Genomic DNA, 18,580 nt, shown 5'->3' with positions numbered 1-18,580 from the left:
TCAGGGGATGCTTGGTGATTTGAAGGGTATTTGATTGGTTTTGGCAGAGGCATTTTATTCCATGGAAAATCCATGGCTCCTCTCATCCCTTATGGATGGTTTAGAGAGTCCCTGAGTCTCTAAATGAGAGATTTGCTGGTGGCCAGCTGGCCCTGGCCATGTCATGGGAATGCTGAGGATGCTGCTTTTCGGATGTGCTGTGATGGGCAGGGAGCAGAGGAGGAGAGGTTGTGGATGGTGCCAACTCTGCTCCCTCTTAACCCACAGCCAGAGGGCTCAGGGCTTGTCCTGGGTATGGCTCTGCATGAAAATGAAGCCCCAGAGCCTCAGCCCTTGTCCTGCCAATGCTTTCCCTGCTGTTTGGAGGTTGGTTTGACTCCTAACACTGAGGTCTTCTCACTCCAGGATATCTCAGCTTCAGCCCTAAATGTATGTTAGGGGACATGACCAGGGTCGATGGCTCCATCACCAGCAAGAGGGAATTTAGAGCCTGGATATTTGGTTATAATAACCCCCAGTCTGGGTGTACTTCCTCCTGCATCCCACTCCACAGAGACTGTAGCAGCTCATCAGCATAATAAAAACAAACAGATTCACATCAGCACTAGGGAACAGGCTGTGCTGTGCAGATCGTGGGGAGCAGCAGCAGGCAAAGCCTGGGGTAGCCATGCATACGTTTACCAATACAATTTTTTTTCCCCCCAACAGCCCTATTACCATATTTAAATGCAAGTATGTCTTTTTTTTAATTGATGTCTTCAGTAGCTTCAAGCCACTCTTGCATAGTTGTTCTCTGCTCCTTTCCCCTGCTAGATGATCTGTAGTTGAGATGATAGCGCTAGAGGTAGCGGGCTCGTAGTCTGCTGATGTCTCTGGGTCTCACTCTCTCTGTTTCTCTAGCTTGCTGTTCTCTTTTCTGTTGCCCCAGTTGTTTTTCTGTGGTTCTTCAGCATTGCAAAGCAGCTGTGATCAAAGTCCTGGAGCCAGCTCCAGGGGCAGGTTGTCCTGTCAGGTGTCAGGAGCTTCCCAGAGATCAGAAACCTCCCAGGATTTTGTTGATATTGCAGCAAGGAGTTTGGGGTTCTTGCTGATCACCTGGACCTTGCCATTGCCCTCTTAAAAGACAGATATTTAAAGTCAGAGCCTCTGGCAGATCTTTTGAATATTTATTAAGTAAAGAAACTAAATCTGCAATCTTGCTGGCAGCATTTCATTCATCTGTGAGGGCTCAGTCCCCCCGTAGCAGGGTGTATGTCTTAGAGCTCCTTGATCTGCGGCTGTTTTGCTTTCAAAAGCCTTTTTTCTTTCTTTCTTCCTTTTTTAAATTACATCCCAGTGAGGTGTTTTGTGTTGTTTTTTTTTTTCCTGCTTGATCCCAGCAAATCTGTGATCTTGACACGGGGACCTCCTCATATTTTTCCATTACTGCTATGTCTGTAGATCAGCACGTTATTATCACTTGCAAATAAGCAAGGCAGAGAATGCCCCCGGTGGTTTGCGAAGCGGTCTGACCCCTGAGCCGCCGGAGAGTCCGGAGAGGAGCGCTGAGCACCGCAGGCTCTGCCGCTGGCCTGGCCACCCCGGCACCTTCCTCTTCTGCCCAGGGGGTCTGGGCCACCTCTGTGCCAGCAGAGACCACCAGCAGCAGGCACCTTGGCGAGGGCTTGGCTCTGTCTAAAACTGGTGCCTGTTAAGGGCACGGAGAGCCAGGACGGCAACCTCTGGCAACGCAGAGACTCGCGGTACCCGCTGGCTTCTTTCTTTACCCTTCTCCTTTTCTCCACGGCCAGGTTTTCCGGCAGCGGCTTATGGACCAGTAGCAGCGGCAGCCGTGGCGGCAGCAAGAGGATCAGGTAGGGGGGCCCGTGGAAGAGCAAACCCTCAGAGTGCAGGGTCAGGTAAAAGCTCTGTCGGTATTCTGTGTGGCTGCAGCTCTCCATCATTTCTCTGATTTTCCTCACACTTATCCTGGGGACCTGAAAACAAACAATTTAAAAAAAAAAATTATATAAAAAAAAATAATCCCAAACCAAACCCAAACTACAAGCAGAGGCCACGGGGCCTGGAGCACCTTGCAGGAGATTGGTGTAAGAACTGCCAAAACCAGGGTAGATATTCTGATTTGTTTATTTATTCCTTTATTGTGTTGGTTTCTGTTTTTTCTTTAGTTTAAATTTGAGGTTATAAAGGACACCCCAAAAGAATTAACTTGTGTTTTTTGTAAAAACAAAACAAGAAAAGCTTTCATTTCTCATGGAAAGCTGGTGTTGGGGTGAGGTGGCTGCAGTGGGTGTTCCCGCCACGCCTGGAGCTGCTCTCACCTCCTCTGTCACGGCCAGTGTGAGGAGGAGCCTTTGTGGGGGACCCCTGTGGTGAGGGGTCTGTGTCCCCAGATGCCACTGCTCATATTATTGTCACCAAAGCGTGCTGGCAGCTCGCCTGCCCTGCCCACTTCAAACCCTGGCCTGCTCTCCTGAGGAATGCCAAAGCTTTTCTCCCTGTCCTTCTCAAAATGTTTTTTTTGGTTGCTTTTGTTGGGTTTTTTTTCCCCTTAAGGGAAATAAATAAATCGTTGCCAATTACCGTTATTACCTTAGGTTTTAAATTTAGCTAAACACGTGAATTAGTGCTTTGCTCAGGTAATTAAGCGTTCAGTGCAGCCATCAGCGAGCTGTGGGCTTGGCAGCTGCCGCAGACCCCACACGTCCTGCATGGCCCCTGGCCAGGCTCAGCTCCCTGGTGGAGGTGCCAGCACGGGGGACATGGTGGAGGTGCTGTCACAGAGGATGTGGCAGAGGTGCCAGCTTCCCAGCTCACTCATGGCTCAGTCCTGAAGTGGGGGTTTCTCGGTGGCTTTTCTGGCAGTGCTGGTGGGTTAACCAGGCTCTTCCCGAAAAGACCCAACTAAACCTCTGTGTGAGAGGTCAGGAGGAGGGCGCAGGCCCGGGTGTGTCTTGAGTGCGAGCCTGATGCCATGGAGGCCAAAGAAAGACACCAGGAGAACTCCGTTCCATGCAAACTGGCACTGCTTGCAGGCTACAAAGGATTATCTGTACCAGTTTCATCTTGTGGCATGTAGAGAGCGCCTAAGGGGTGACTTGCCAGACTGGTTGTGGGGATTCCCCATCTCCTGCCTTCTCCTACTGCCCCTTCATGGAGGAGAAAAAAAAAAAAATAGAAAAAAAGAAACCACAAACAAAAGAAAACAAAGAGATTTATTTTGCATATGATTTTGGGTAAACAGACTTCATTGTTTCTGCCTTTTCCTCATGTTTTGCCCTTCAGGTTTTGTTTTACGTGCAAACAGACCTGGTGAGTTGCCCCTTAGCAAGGCACAGAGGGTTTGGCTGGATTAACGTTGCTTCCCTGATTATTATAATTTATTTTTTTTAATTGGAGTGCTTTTGGTGCCCATTACAACTGAACTGAGCATTGATCAATTCTGTGCCTGAAAATCATTTGTCTTTAATTTTGAGTGTTTTTTTTTTTTCTTCTGTTGGGTTTTCTGTTTTGGTTTGGTTTCTCGGGGTTTTTTTTGTTTGTTTTTTTTATTTGAACTTGCAATACGAAACGAAATCTAACCCTAAATTAACAACACCCTTTCTGGCAAGTTTAAAGAGCAGTATGGTGTTTGGAAATGTCTTTCAAGCCTCAAAATTGCCTGTGTGCACAAAACTGGCAAAACCCCAAAACTGACTCAAAAGAGACAACCCTCCCTTGCCCCCCCATTTCCCCAGCCCTGAGATCTCAAGGAGGAAGATGGGTTCATCCCCAGCCTGATGGCTGCTCACACAGTGGCAGCAAAACATGTTCCAGGAACAGTGCTGTTGTATGTAGAGTCATTTCCATCCAAAGACAGTTTTCGGAAGGGACATCCTGGGTTTGCCACTTCCATCCAGCAATGGTAGTGAATTGTATTCAGGAGCAGTAGAGTACAATCGATCTTGTGCTGCTGTGATTGGGCCCGATTCATTACAAGAAAAATGGTTGGGGTTTAATTTTTTTTATTATCTTTTTTTTGCCTTTTTGGTTGCGTTTTTCCTTTTCCTTTGGAAATTTGCACAGCCCTTCTTCATGTGTGCCTAATCCAAAAGCACAGAGCACAACACAGCTGGTCCTTACTGCCCCCTTTATGGAAGAGCTGGAAAAGGCTCAGGCAGGCACATCCCACCACCCCTCTGCTCACTGGGGAGTGCCAGAGACATCCCCACCACTGCTGCCCCTCTGCAGTGCTCTGGCCCAACCAGCTCACTCCAAATTGACCTCCTCTGTTCTCCAGCCCTGTCCTGCTGGCTCTTCCCCACCTCCTTGGTGTCATTGCCAGCATGGTGGCATTGCACCTCTGGAGCTGGGTCCTGGTACCAGTGCCCACCACTGGGGCTGAGCACCTGTGGAGAGTATCTGCCTTCAGGCATCCATCTTGGTCTTCTAAGGAAGATGCAGTCCTTCCTGGGCTGCCGGGCATGGTCACTGACCAGCTCAGTTTCTCCCTGAGGTGATGTTCCTCCTCTTAGGAAACCTGCATGTTTGCTTAACAGCTGGTGAAAGGAGCCTACCCAGCCCCCCTTCTGCCCTGCCCTCTCCCCTTCTTTTCCTATTGCAGCATGTGAGGATGCAGTCACCAGTTTACCATGCTAGATAAACAAGTTCTCTTCTCTGTCACAGCAGGAAGGGACATTTCCCCCTGCTCATGCTCAGCCCCACACATCTAGCTTAGCTGCTCACGTGCCAGCAGGGTGACCACAGCGATGCTTCTCTTCAGAACTTACGTGCCCAGTCGACTTCCCAGTGAAGAGGTGGGAGCTGAGGTCCCTTGAGCAGACAGGGGGGTTTGGCCACATCCGTTCACACTGGGTGGGACTGTGCTGCCAAATCCCTCAGCTGGTCTTCACAACCTCATCCATGCTTGTATTATTTTTTTTTTTTAATGAATTGGGACCTGAAGCCATGGAAAACAAGCAAACATAAAAGTCTGAATGCTGCAAACTCCTCCTAGACAACTTCACTATCAATGTCACATTTCTTTTGAATTCACCTGACATATTTTACGTGTAAAACACTTTTGTCGTGTAAATGCTTTTTTTAAGGTACAATCATGGGGGGACATTTTTATCTTGCATTTGACATGGGAGGGATTCATTTGGCAGGAGAACGAGACAAGGGAAATTTGGCAGGAGAGGGTTTTTGTTCCTTCCTCTTTGGTTCATTGACAATGAATGAGATTTTTCCAGTTCCCAACCTGTTGCCACCAGCTATTCCTCCCTGAGGACTGGAGACAAAACCCATAAGGCCATCAGTAATCCAGCCCAGGTCCTGCTGCTTGGCACCAGGAGGAGCCCCAGGTGAGCGGGGCCGGCTGCCACGGGCACGCTTTGCCCGCTGCAGTGGGACAGCAGCGTGGTGGGACAGTGAGGTGCCACGGCACCAGGAGCTGCTCCCCCCGCATCCCAACCCCTGGCACATCTGGATTTTGGGCCCAGTCCCGGCTTGCCAGTGCTGCCTTTGAGCCCTGCGCCCCGACAACCCCTTACTGTACTTTATACTTGCCAGCTATAACAAATCTCGTAACGTGAGCTACTGACCTTGATGGTGAGTGTGAGCAGTTATGTTTTGTTGTTTTCTCTCTTGCTTGGTTGGGGCTGCTGTGAGAGAGGGTGTCTCTGAGGCATACTTTCCGGCCTCTCTTACACTCGGACGTGCACACCTCCTCTCAAACACTCTTCTGAGCGCTCTCAGCGGGAAGGTTTGTCCACACCTATTAATCCTCTCTCAGTGTCCAGCTTCTTGTTAGTAGCAGCTGGTTGCATGTTTTTTGCTTGTTCGGACGAAACGGTTCAAGAAACGACTCATATCAACTCTTGAGAAATGTCTCTATTTTTTTGTACACTTTCTTTCTTTTGATGTTTTTATTAATTTCCCTTACTTAAAAAACAAAACACCTGTCGTCCCGTAAAACATTTCACATCTCCCCTTGCCTGTTCTTAGAGTGTATGTATCTGTGGGACTGAACTAAATGCATGCACTGTAGTAGTCGTACTGGTAGCAGTAGATGTAGTTGTAGAACATGCATTGTTGAGTTGATATTATAGGTACCATCAACGTGAACTAGCGTGGCAGTTAAAAGCATAGCCTTGGTCTGATTGAAAGTGTAGGGCTATTGATACAGCAGAGAGCTGCTAACGGCTTGGATCCATAGTACTGGATTTGTTAAATCCCATTATCTGGCAGTTCAAATTGAAGCCAGCTGTAGGCAACCTACACCCTCTGTACAAGAACCCACACATGCTGTTACGTTGATAGTCAATTTGTCATTATTTTTTTTCAAATTAAACCCCCTAGGAATTAAAACGCTGACTATAGCTGTATTATTTTTATTTTGTATTTAAAAGAACTTAAGATATTTTTGAAATCATTCTACAATCATGGTTTCTTCATCAGCCTGTTACTCGTCCATATTAGCCCATAGAATCATCCGTTGGCAGTCGTAGAGCAGATGTGCCAAATGCAAATCACTCCATGTGGGTATCTAACTAATACTGTGTGTAGCAGGTTCCTGCAGCCTGTCCTGAGACATGGAGCAATTGTTCGAAGGTCATAAACCTTAAATCTTGTTAAGCAACAAACTGAGCTAGCAGTGGGTCGTGCTCATTGCCATGTCACCAGCTGAAGGGAAGATTTCTAAATGAAGATTTAACATTTCATAAATATCAGCATGAGGAAACTGAGGCAAGTTCACCATCTTTGCCATTGAGCCAGCAAGTGTCTTTGCTTCTTGTGCCCAGGTTTCTGTGCTAAACTCTTACAGTTCTTTCACAGACGAAGCTGCAGTCAGTGAATTTAACAGATGGTAATTGAGATCCTGAATTGGACTTTGGTTTATTTGTTTAGTTTGTTGCTTGTCAGAAAGCATCCTGCTGGGGGTAGAAAAGATGCTGTATAGTGTGGTCACAGCTCCCCTCCTGCCCGTGTCCCCAGCCCTCCCCACAAACCAGATGTGCTGAGCTGGAGCATCTTCCTGCTCTGCTGGGGACAGTCACGGCAGTCCTTAGTGCACTTCTTCCAGCAAGCACTTTCAAAGGATATAAAATATCCAGAATGTGCTTTCAAAATGTAATTAAGGATTTGTATCCGCTCCTTACCTCTAGCAGAACATAAAGTAAATCAATCCAACAACCACTTGGATGGGGCTGATGCAATGCAAGGCAATCTGAGCCACCCCTCTTGCTTTCCTTATTGCTACCAGGGAGCTGAAAAGCTTGTGAATCAAGAGGGAGAATAATTTCCCCCTTAGATCTCAATCTGCCAGGGAGATGAGGGGACCCACTGTTTAATGCGCCAGGCATATGATGAAGTGAGGAGTGTATCTAAAAGTCAGCAGAGCGACAAATTGCATGGGGTTTAGGAAGCCTTGTCTTACACTTAAAGAAGGTGCTCTAAAAATTTAATCTTGTCATTAGGCACCCATAGTGTTAGCAAATTATGGCCATAAAAAGTGGGGTGATGGTTGGTCTGTGTGTGCAGGGGGAGAGAAGCTGCCACCAGCTCAGGGAGGGGGTGTGAGGAGGAGCCTTTCAAAGATGCAGCCATGAACCAATTTGGGATTTATGCGGCTGGTTTGGGAGGACTCCCTTGTGGCACGGCGGCTCTGATGGAACTGCTCTCCTTTTATTCTACTATATGAAAGTACATAAAGTTTAATCTGAGCTATGTAATCTCAAAAGCCAGAACCTAACAAGTGGACCACTTGGGAACAGCAAGCAGGTTGAAATTTCTCACTCTGCTGGAACCGCCGGTAATTACGTGACAGAGCCTGGCGGTTGATGCATTGGGAAATTAATGGCTGCATCAGATTTTATCTTTTGCTTTTCTTCCTAGCAGGGTCAGCCTGCCTGGAGAGCATTGCAGGCAGCCCAACAGGGAAAGGGAGGCAAGAGGGACCCCCACTGTGGGGGGGTTTTGAGGAGGGGTGGGCAAATGTATGAAAGAGAAGTAAGAGCAACCTGGCTGTACCCGGAGCACCTGCACAGGGTGAAGCCACCAGGTGTCTCTAGCCAATGTAGCACAGCTCTAGAGGAGGCCACACTTTTTGTAGAGCACTACAGTTACTTTTCTGACTATTACCCCACATTTAAAAAAAAATAATGAAAGAGGAGTCATTTCTGTTTCTGTTCAAAACTGCTGTGCTGGTCTAGGGTGGGAATCATGCAGGTCCTTTCCAGAATGCAGGCAGGCTACACGCAAAAAACATTTATCTTATTTTACTGTGGGATGCCACTTTTGATTTTTTTGATCTGCCAGGGACAGAGCTGCCAAGTAGAAAATTCAGTAGATCTGAAACAATTTGGTGGTGCTGCTGTTAGGCCATGACCACAGCAGCAGTCGTTTTACAGGGCTCCTGGCTGAAGTCTATTGTGGTTAAAATACATCAGCTTTAATCAATAATTTTGTAATAGAAAATCTTGTGCACTTGATAAATCATCTCCAGTGCAATTAGTGACCACCTCTGAAGTCCAGACTTAAGTACAGGGGAAGTTAATCTTTAACGAATTTAGTGGCTAACTTTTAACAGTCTCTTCAATCAGGAGGATTATTTTCAATGGGAGAGCTGGTCCCAGCTGCCACTCCTGACTCCCGCCAAGCGCTGATGGCGCGGCCGCTGCCCGCTGACTGCCCGTGCCAGCACTGGCTCGATGGTGCACAGGACCATGGCATCCTGGCCAGGCAGCCACACCAGCCCCACAAAGCCCTGCAACAAGGCAGTTGTTGGCATTTGGTTTCCTTCCTCCCAGCTGAAGTGCAGGGATGGAGCTCTCAGCTGTTGCAATTAAAGACTTTGTTCCACGCAAGATGCAGATGAGTTATTGTGAAGTTTGAAGCGGGGCCTTCAGTGTGAGCTCTCTGGTGCAATGAGATACTTGAGCACATCTCATGCATTTTAATCCCGAAATGTGTAAAGTCCTAGCTGAGCTGAGGGGTGACTTGCCTGTCTGGCAGCAGTCACAGGCTGTTCCTTATTAGTGGAACTAAATGGGACACAGTGCACGTTTTACTGACATACTGTTGTGGGTATTTTCATGCTGATTCTCTCCCCAAATGCTTTAAAAGTAAATACATAATTCCAGTTCTTTTTTTTTTCTCTATCTCTCCTTTCTGAAATAGAGAACTGGAAAAGCAGCAGTGGAGTTTTTCCTTGCAGCAGATGTTAGCATGCATCTGGCTCTGGATTACTTGAGGAGCATGGTGGATTAGTAGTTGACAGAGAATGTAAAATAGGTCTGCAGGTATATAAACTTGAGGTATTTAAAAATAATCAATTCCCACAGCTGGATCTTTTAAAGGGTGTTTCCTGGTAGTCAAAAGAAGAGACCAGAGCTTTGTGCCATGAGGGTTCTCAGGGTGTCTGTGCCCAAATCCCTGGGACTGAGGACTAGCTTCCGATGGCCAAGCTGGTGCCACCAGCTCTCCCCCAGACACTGTGTGATGGGCAACAGCTTCTCTCAGTGTTACCTCGTTGGTGATCTCAGGTTTTCCTTTGGGGGGTGGTATTACCAGCTGTGTGTGTTGTGGAGGACCCCTTGCTCCTCCTTGGTGCCAGCCGGCTGGGCAGGTGTCTGCTCATGGTGCCCAGCACCTCTGGTGCCTGGCACAGACCCTCCCACAGGAGAGGATTGTTGGGCAGAAAGCACCAGGGAGTTATGGGCTGGATTTCTCTTCTGTTACCTGGATAACCCCCTGTGCTCCCAAGCATCCATCCAGCCCACCAGGGCCCATCAGCAGTGAGAAGGTGCCCCTGGGCAATGCCCTCCCGCTATGGTGACTTAAAATATGCAGTGAAACAAAGACCTGGTTTTGTTTTAATTTTCCTCTTGTATTGTCTGTTACTGTACAAAAGGCTTCAATTTAAAATTAACAGGAGTGATAGCCAGTTAATGTGGTACAGTGGGAGGCCGGAGTTTCTGTTGCTATGGCAATGGAGTTCGGCTCATTTGTTTTGTAGATGAGTAATTACTACGCAATTAGAGTAGGCTAAAAATAAAGGAGCCTTTTGTTCCCTGTTACTCATTAATATTAATAAAAGACCTGTCCGGGCTGTGGTAAACAATTAATGCAGATGTGGTCACCCATGGTAAAAGTAGCAGCAGCTTTCATGTTACCCAGTGCGAGGTGGAAGCGCCGGTGTTGCCTGGCCTGGCTCTTCCTTCATTTTAAGTAGAGAAATTATTAGAAAGAGTTCTGTGTTAGCACAGCAGCACCAGCTTTAGCTGTTATTTGCCAGTTGGATGGATGTCATAAGTGTTAAAGCTTAATGTGCAGTCACAAACAGCAGGTGCAGCGCTGGGGTCAGATCCTGAGAAGCAGCCAGAGCCCTCCGAAGGCAACGGCAGCAGATCCCCAATGCAGGAATCTTCATTTTTTCCCCCACCCAGCCTGGCACTGCCTGAGGGGAGGGCACAGAGTTGGGTGCTCCAGGGCAGGGGCTGCTCCACTGCAGAGCCAGGGCTTGAGCAGAGAGCTTGCCCAAAAACCCCAGCATGTGAAAGTGCAAGTGTGGTGCTGCTGAAACGGCTCTAGTGCAGCATGTTAGAAACATCCAGTGCCAAAAAAGAGTGGAATGAAACAGTCCCAAGCATTTGATGCAAAGTATGTAAACAGTAAAGCACACCAGGTTTTAAATTAACTGTGAAACCAGTTAAATTGCCAGAGAAACCTGTTAGGAAGATGACTAACGGGACAGTTTATTTACCTCTCTGTTTTATTTCCTTGTCTCCTGGCAGCCGGTGAACATCCCTTGCTGGTGGGGAGGGACAGCAGAGCTGAGGAGGGGCCAAGGTGCCATCTCCCCACAGCCCTGGGGTGTTCAGCACCCATGGAAGATGCCCTCAGTGAGGTGGAACCTCTCTGAGGGGCAGCAGAGGCACCCAAGTGCCCCCAGTCTGGGACCCGAAGTGCAGTGCCAGGAGGGTGGGCTGCAGACAACTGGGAACCCCATCCCTCCCAAACAGTTTAACTAATGGAGGGAAACGCAGCATAGCCTTTGTAAGGTCGACATTTGTTTGTTGTTAAGGATCTAATTAGAAACATGAGAGGGAGCTGAATGGCTGCTTGCTTGGCTAATTAGCGACATGCACCAAGACCACTTTGAACTTCAAGGACACAAAGCTATTAGCGCTTACATCAAAAATGGATTAAACTTCTGTGCTTTTATAATGATTAAAGATGAGCCGCTCGAGAGGAAATCCTTTTGTGAGGCAGTGACAAGAGCTGGCTCCCTGATTGCAGCTTCCACAAGCGAAGCTTTGTGTGGCCTCCGTGTCGCGCTCGGCCCGGCGCGCGAGTGACACCGCCAACTTGCAGTATGGAAAATGTGATTAGGCGATAAATATTGATCGTCCGCTAAAAATTACAGCCAAGCTGGAAAGTGCCTTTATTTGTCCTGCTACATAACTGCAGGGCTTACAAAAGCTAGGCTTGAATACGCTGAATTTTGTCTCTTTTCTTCTGCAAATTGGTGTACGTTAACAGCTCCCAGACATGGCTGATGCTTCATATGTGTTAACCGCAGTATTTATCAGAAGCAGGTGCTGCTCACGTGCCTGCAGCCCGCACGGAGGGACAGGAGTGGGCTTTTTAAGCACCTGCACCAGTTGAATTTGTAGCTTGCCCAAGCTTCTGGAAGCCACCCAGCTCTTTCTCTCTGCTCATTTAAGGCAGCTTAGCATGGGCTTTATGTGTCCAAGCCCAGCTCAGCATCCGTGTTGGAGCCAGGGCAGACGTCCCCGCGCTGCGCTGCGGAGGGAGGAACAGTTGCCACAAGATCCCAGTTGCCATTATTACACTGACATGCCTGGCTGAGTTCCCAGCAGCATGGGCTGTTCAGGGTGTGGGTCTGGGGGTGAGAATGGTCAGCAGCGCCCGGGCAGGGTGAGGACAGGTGGAGTGCTGCTCCCTCCCCGGCCTCTGCTCACTTCAGCAGTAATTGCTGAGCTGGGAACCTGCTCACCCCCCGCCGCTTTCTATCGTTATTTTGATGTGTGAAGCCATTTCCAAAGGGGCTGCAGAGGCAGAACAACCTTTTAAAGTGTGACTGCAGATAGAAAATAACGTACAAATAGTACCTTGTTAGGGCAGATAGCTGCTCTCAGTGTCTCTTGGCCTCATCATCACTTATTTTACTGATGAGCCCGACAGTTGTTTTATTTTATTTTTTCACCTGCAGAGCCAATATAGCTGCAGGGGAGGGACAACTGCTGCTGCTCACCCAGGGCTGCCTGGCTGCTCCCCTCCCAGAGCCACACCAGGACAGCAGGGAAGGCATGAAGCTTGTGGTTTGATTTTTTTCCAGAGTCAGGGCTGAACCAGCTGTCATAAGCAAAATATCTACAGCTCTTCATACTTGCTGAGGAGCTCTGTCTGCCCCAGGCTTCCTACAGAGAGGTGTTTGCTTTTCAAGTCTGCTTGGGAACAAGTGGAGAGAAGTGCTGCGCCATGCGAGAGTTGTACTAAGTGACACCTCTAATTGTAACACTGGGTTTGTTTGTTTCTTCCAGTTTGTCTCCTGCTTTCTGGTTCAGCTAGTTGGGACCTGTTTGTATGTCATTACTCTCCAGAAAATTTGTGTGTTTCCAGCTCATTATTTCAGAGACATTTTTGAGTTTGAGCATTGCTCTGAGTTTGAGGTATGCTGTTGCAGAGAACAGTTCTGTATGTAAAAGTGCAGGTGCAAGAAAAGTGATGGATATTTCAGTCTGACCACAAACAAACATGTTTGTGTCTCTACCTGGAGTTGTATGTGGTGATTGGCATAGAAAAAAAAATAGTCTGAATGTGAGCATTTAATTCTCACTGCTGTGCCTGTGTGCTCTTGCAGCCTGAATAGGCAACTGAGAACGAGGAGCATCAACATCTTTTTTCAGACTGGCATTAATTTGTACATCCAGCCTCGGGTAAATCACATCTTGGTTGTTAGCATCTCTGAAAAGCAAGGTACAAGCTCCCATTAATTTCAGCTGTGAGTACACAAAGAATTAGCTTGGCCAAGCTATCTATACCACGGGTGCAGTGCTGCTAATGATATTTGTAAGGCTCTAAGCACTAATGATGTCAGATTTGCGTGCAGTGCTGACGCTTCCCAGCAGTCCATACTGGGGCTGGTTATTTAAAGGATCAGCATCACACTGTGACTGCTGCTCTGTCAGTCACGCAGGCGACGACGTGGCCGTTAGTGCTCGTGCTTCAGGACACGTGGGGTCCCCAAGGAAGGGCAAGACCTTCCCTGCTCTGGTTGCCGTGGTTTTACTGTCATGTCCTCTGCAGCATTTGTGCTTGGGTTGGTGCAAAGGCAGCACAGCAGGCTCCAATGCTTGGGGAGCAGGTGATATCCTTTCTGTGAAAATCTTCCCTTAAAATCCAGCAGGAAATCCCAAGCGACTCACATTAAATGCCTCCAGACTGTGGTGTAGTTCCCTATCCCAGCTGGGCTGCTTGGGACCACCCAGCTTTGCAGCTCTGCTGAACCCAGCGTGGGCAGAGGGATGGGCAGCAGCAAATACCATCCACTTGCTGCTGCTGGTGGGACTGGGATCCCTGCTCTCCCTCAGCTCACCCCTGGTTGCTGCTGGTGGGACTGGGATCCCTGCTCTCCTTCAGCTCGCCCCCCTGGCTGCTCTACCTCCCTGCCCTGTGCCCCCTGCTCCTTCCCATCCCTGTCAGCAGCACTCCACACTATTAGATCATTTACTCCTTCGAGCTGGAAGATGATGTTTGGAGCATGTTACATGAATTTTTCATAAAGAGAGAAAAAACAACCTAATCTTGTGAGCTTCGAGTCTTGGTGGTGGGTAATGGGTTTGATTTAAAGCGTTTTGTCTTAATGATAGTTATATTGAAAATTTCCTGCTGCTTTCAAGCACGTGTAGTTATTATCATAAACATTGATGGTAGAAATGCCTGTCAAATTGTGCGTGGCTGTTTAGGGTAGAATAGAGAGTCATCCAGAAATGAGAGCTCTGGATCAACAAGTTGTTCAAGAAGCCTGTTTGTACGGGAAGTACGGGACTGGTGGGATGAGGCAGGAGTGAGGAGGACCTTGGATGAAAGAAGTGCTGGAGATGATGGGCACTGGGTATAGAAAATGCTTGGTGTGAGATTAGAAGGGAGTTTTGGACAAGAAGGAGCTGCTATAGAAGAAGCTGAGGAGGGCAGAGCAGGGAAGAGTGCAGGGTCTTTTTTGGTGTCTTTTTTTACTTTTGAAATACTCGTATTTGTTAAGTGTTTTTGGAAAAGCGAAACCACAGTAATTAACAGTAAAGAGGCTGCGGTAGGAGCCAGCCTTAACACAACGGTGTTTAAGTCTTTGGTGCTTGGTGCTGGAGGTGAGGGACAGTTAACAGGTGCTCCCTGTCTGTGCCTGTCTCACCCTTCTGCACCTGGTTTGTTTCCTTTGAAATACAACGTACTTTAGTGGTGCTTAAAGGTGTTTCTTTGTCATCACATCTAATTCACCAGGCCCTAAGGGACTGAACATCAGGCTAGCACCACCAAGTTTTCCTTGTCAGACAGGAATGTCCAAATCCTTGCATTTCTTCTCCCTTTCCCTCCCACTTTTCCTTCATTGTTCATGGATGATTTGTGCGTATTTGGGTGGGATTTCAGCATCCAACTTGTTGGGCTTTCCCCAGCTGCTCCCCCACCCAGTGAGGTGTTTGGATCCTCATTAGTGTAACACATTGTTCATAAGGCAAATGTCATCATGAATCCCGACTCACCAGTTTCTCAAGAGTTCATGGAAAGAGAGTTTATCTTTCGGTGATGACCTTTCTTGTTGAACGCGGATTAACGTGCAAGCAGGGGCTGTGTTAACATGGCAGTTTGCAGGAGAAGACACTTGATAAGCCAGCTCTGTCCCAGCTCCCAGCAGAGCATTTCCAAGCACTGAACCTCTGGCCTCCATGAGAACCAGGAGCCTGTTGGACTCCACCTCTCGCTTTTTAGGGCACCCCAAGCCACTGCAGTGGCCAGGGTAGAGCCCAAGGCTCCCCGAAGCCCATGCCTCTGGCCAGCAGGCAAAAATGTGCACTTACTGATCAGAATTCAGAGGCTCAGAAACTTTTCTGTAAGAAAAAACACAGCAAATCTCAAGTGAAGCCAACACTGCGTTAAATTCCTTGCTCCCATCACTGCCACACCTCTTGGTTGCTGTCTCTGGATCTCCATATGCATAGGAACAAGCTCCTGTAACCCAGAGGAGGGGGGGATCATTGAGGCTGAAGAAGATAAAAGTTGGTTAGCTGTGACTTACAGACACCTCTTATCTTTTCCCTATCCCTTCTGATCTATCACAGGGCTTCCTGGTGACACCTGGGATTGTAAATTACAGAGGCACTGAGCTGCAGTCTCAGAGCTGTGAAAATGTCTGGTGCAGGGTGGTTTCCTATGCAGTTGGTAAATTGGACCTACACCTTTCAAAGCATGTTGGAAATGGGCACTTTAACTACCAGGACTTCCTGAGTGCTGGCAGTCTTTGGAAGGGGAGGAGATGGCCCTACCAACCTGCAGGCAATGCTGAATCAGTTGGCAAGGTCCTTCTGGCAAATTAAAACCAGGAAATACTTGGTCAGCTTGGCTGGTACCCCTGCTGGAACCAGCCAGGCAACAGGTCAAGCTTTGCTCCTGGTCTTCATTGACTGGCATCAAGACATGGTCAGTGGTTCCCTCTCCTGGGACAGTGCATTCCTCTGATGTTCTTTCAGCAATGTGCTTCCAAACTTCTGCCCTTAGTTATTTCCCGTTGTGACCACAGAGTGTCACTGGCCCAGGGAAAGTCTCAGGTTCCTTCCAGCCTGCAGGGCATTCATCTTAGTGCTCTGCAATCCCTGCAGCTCCTGGCAGCCATGGCTCCTGGACAGCTCCTCCGGTGGCTGAAATGACATCAAGAACTTTGTCATCAAGATACATGTCCCCAGAGAGTCTTAAATTTTCTTTGAGTACTGAAACAGTATCTGGACTCTGTAGGATTTGGGGTTTTTGTTGATTCTTCATTTTAGTCTCAGATTATGCAGGGTTTCTGTAAAACAGATTTGGTTTTCACCCCGTTTTGTTGGGAAAGTCATTCAAGGTCCCTTTGCTGTTGTTTTGAAGCAATGGTACAAGTGCCTCTGGCTCCAGGTGAGCTTACGTGCAGCTGTTGTAAGAAGACAAATATTTAGCAACTCACCAGGGCTGAGCGAATCGTTGAGATACGGCTTTCTGAGGAGTGTGTGGCCTCCTAGGAGTGATGAGAGCTTCTCAGTTTCATTTATTGGGTCTGGAGCAAAGCGTCAGCTCTTTAAAAGCCTCTAGCCCTTTCTGGGCAGTGTTCCAGGCACTGTTCAGCTGGTGGTGCAGAGCAGTGCTGGAGCATCCCAGGCTCTGCCAGGCCGGTCCCCGATGCAGTGGCGGTGCAGGGGGTTCTCTGGGTGCTGCCATGGGGGGGTTGCAGCAGGAATATTTTGCTACCAGGATTCTCCCCCTTGCCTTGTCACATCCCTCTGTCACATTCCTGCCTTTGCCCAGACCAGCCAACTGTGTGTTCTGTGTGACTTGGCAGTAAAACCCGGATCCATTTTATTGACCCAGAAGGAGGAAAAGGGGAAAAAAGTGCTAGCTTATAGTAATAAAGGGCTTTTGAACATCTCAGCTGGATATTTTTCTTCACGAGTGAGAAGGCCAAATGTTATCTTGACATTTAATCTTTAATAATAAAAAGGCGCTTTGTTTGCCAGTGAATTCCAAAATCTGTTTACTCTCTTCTGCCTTATTCCTTTTAACTTGCTAGCTCAGATGTCCTACTTATGTTCCCCTGCTACCACCAGTTCAGAGCTGCATTCAATAATTTCTTTTGTCAAATCTTTACTTCCCTGTCATTGCAGAGCCGACAGCTGCCAGGCTGACTTTTTCTGACTAGTTAATTAATCCATTTTAATGATGAGGGCCCCTTGGGAGGGTGTTGCAGGGGGAAGGGGCCAGGACAGGAGAACTGGTGGCTCAGCAGCACGCCCAGGCTGAGCCCACCAGAGCCGCCACCAGTGCTGCCAAAGTCTCCTGGGCTGGTTTCCATCCCCAGTAAAACCTGCGGTGGTTGGCCGAGGGTTATTGCGGGCTGTCAAACTTTATAAACCCTTTTTAGTGCTTAATGAAGATACGTGGGAAGTTGCAGCCAGAGGGAAAGGCTGGAGCAATCTTGGTGCAGCCTCAAGTGCAGAGGTGATGGGATCTGTTGTGGTGGGTGCTGGTTGTGGTGATAGTGCCTAGCTGGGGCTCCTGGGAAAGGCTGTGGTGTTTGTCACCAACGGGGACTTGTCCCATCCCCAGGCATGTATGCTCAGCCCTGGAAAGCAGGAGGCTCCTGGCCAGCCCTTCACCTTGGCAGTGAGTGTCATGGTACTTGCACGTGGTGGGGATGCAGGGAGACACTAGTTGGGCATCATGGTGTGGGCGGGCAAGTCTCCGGGTGCTCCCCAAGGACCTTGCAAGTACCACCCAGGTGTAGCTCCAGCTTCTTGCAAGCCATTTCCATCCCGCTCCTCTTAGGCCACTAACTTTTCTTTTGCATTGAAACTTCTTACTCATAAGTTTTACATCCAAGAGCAACTGTGAGAAATGCCAGAAGCCTGATCATCTAACATGCTTTAATATCAAAATTTATTCTTTAGTGTCATTCTTATTTACATTGTTTTTCTGTCTCAAAACAACAACAACAAAAAAAAAAAAAAGGGAGGAAAAAAAATTATTTTCTTTTACTTCCACATTAGGAGGTGAGTTGTTACACACCCTCTGCAATTCTTTTTTGCTTTTGATCTTTATTTATTTGTTTCATTTTGGTTGATGTCCCAAGCATGGTTTTGGAGACGAAGGTAGGTCTTCGCTCTCCAAATAAAAAGGAAAAAAAATTAAATAAAACAACACTCTCCTTGGTCATATTAAAAAAAAAATCCAAACTGTTCCATTCCATACCATTTAAAGAAAAAAAAATAATAAAAAAACAACTATTGAACTATTTCTACAGCTTACTGATTTAAAAGGGCAGGTTTTTTTCAAAAGCATCAAATGGATCCAAAAACAATTTTCCTAGACACGATTGAAGTTATTGCTGTCAACATTTTAATATCAATATTACCACAATGTGTAGTCTCAAACTAGTTCCTTTGTAGTTTGCATGGGATGTGAATGCTGTCTCGGCGTGCCCAGACCTAGAGAACTTGTTACTACTGCATGAGCATCAAGTCAGATGTTGAAAAATATCTATTATATTTTGTGATAATTTGGTGAAAATGAGCACCTCCAGTCTCTGGTTGCAGTAGTGTGTTGAATGATTGTTCTTTTTCTTTTTTTTTTTTTTTTTATATATATCCATATATATATTTTTGGAGCTCTAAGCTTCGTAGTAGTACGGGCTGACTCTTCTCCAGTACTTGCTCTCCTATCGCATGGCCTTGGTTAAGTGTTAGAAGTTGGGCCTAGGCTGTTTATTCTGGTGTTTGGCTTTGTAATAACGGTGCATGCCCGGCGTCTGGCCTCATACCCAGCTTTATTCTCTGCACAC

General features: G+C 47.6%; 1 protein-coding gene across 15 annotated transcripts in view; it reads left to right on the top strand.

Annotated features, from left to right (window-relative positions):
* MSI2 (musashi RNA binding protein 2) overlaps nucleotides 1-18,580 on the top strand; it is a 238,589-nt gene that overhangs the window by 210,565 nt on the left and 9,444 nt on the right. For 3 of the 15 annotated variants that reach the window (XM_051635415.1, XM_051635417.1, XM_051635424.1), the window contains exons 11-13: nucleotides 1,791-1,853; nucleotides 3,286-3,312; nucleotides 5,652-5,743. The exons of 2 other annotated variants lie outside the window; for them this stretch is intronic. In XM_051635415.1, coding sequence (XP_051491375.1) covers nucleotides 1,791-1,853; nucleotides 3,286-3,312; nucleotides 5,652-5,743 — 182 coding nt within the window. Of the gene's footprint in view, nucleotides 1-1,790; nucleotides 1,899-3,285; nucleotides 3,313-5,651; nucleotides 5,744-17,349; nucleotides 18,578-18,580 lie in introns of those variants that run through there. 10 more of the 15 variants (XM_051635414.1, XM_051635410.1, XM_051635409.1 and 7 more) reach the window with 6 other exon arrangements.

The sequence above is a fragment of the Apus apus genome, chromosome 18, assembly GCF_020740795.1.
Source record: "Apus apus isolate bApuApu2 chromosome 18, bApuApu2.pri.cur, whole genome shotgun sequence".
Classification (NCBI taxonomy): Eukaryota; Metazoa; Chordata; class Aves; order Apodiformes; family Apodidae; genus Apus; species Apus apus.
The sequence above is the reverse complement of the archived record's forward strand: the minus strand, read 5'-3'. Positions and strand labels throughout refer to the sequence as shown.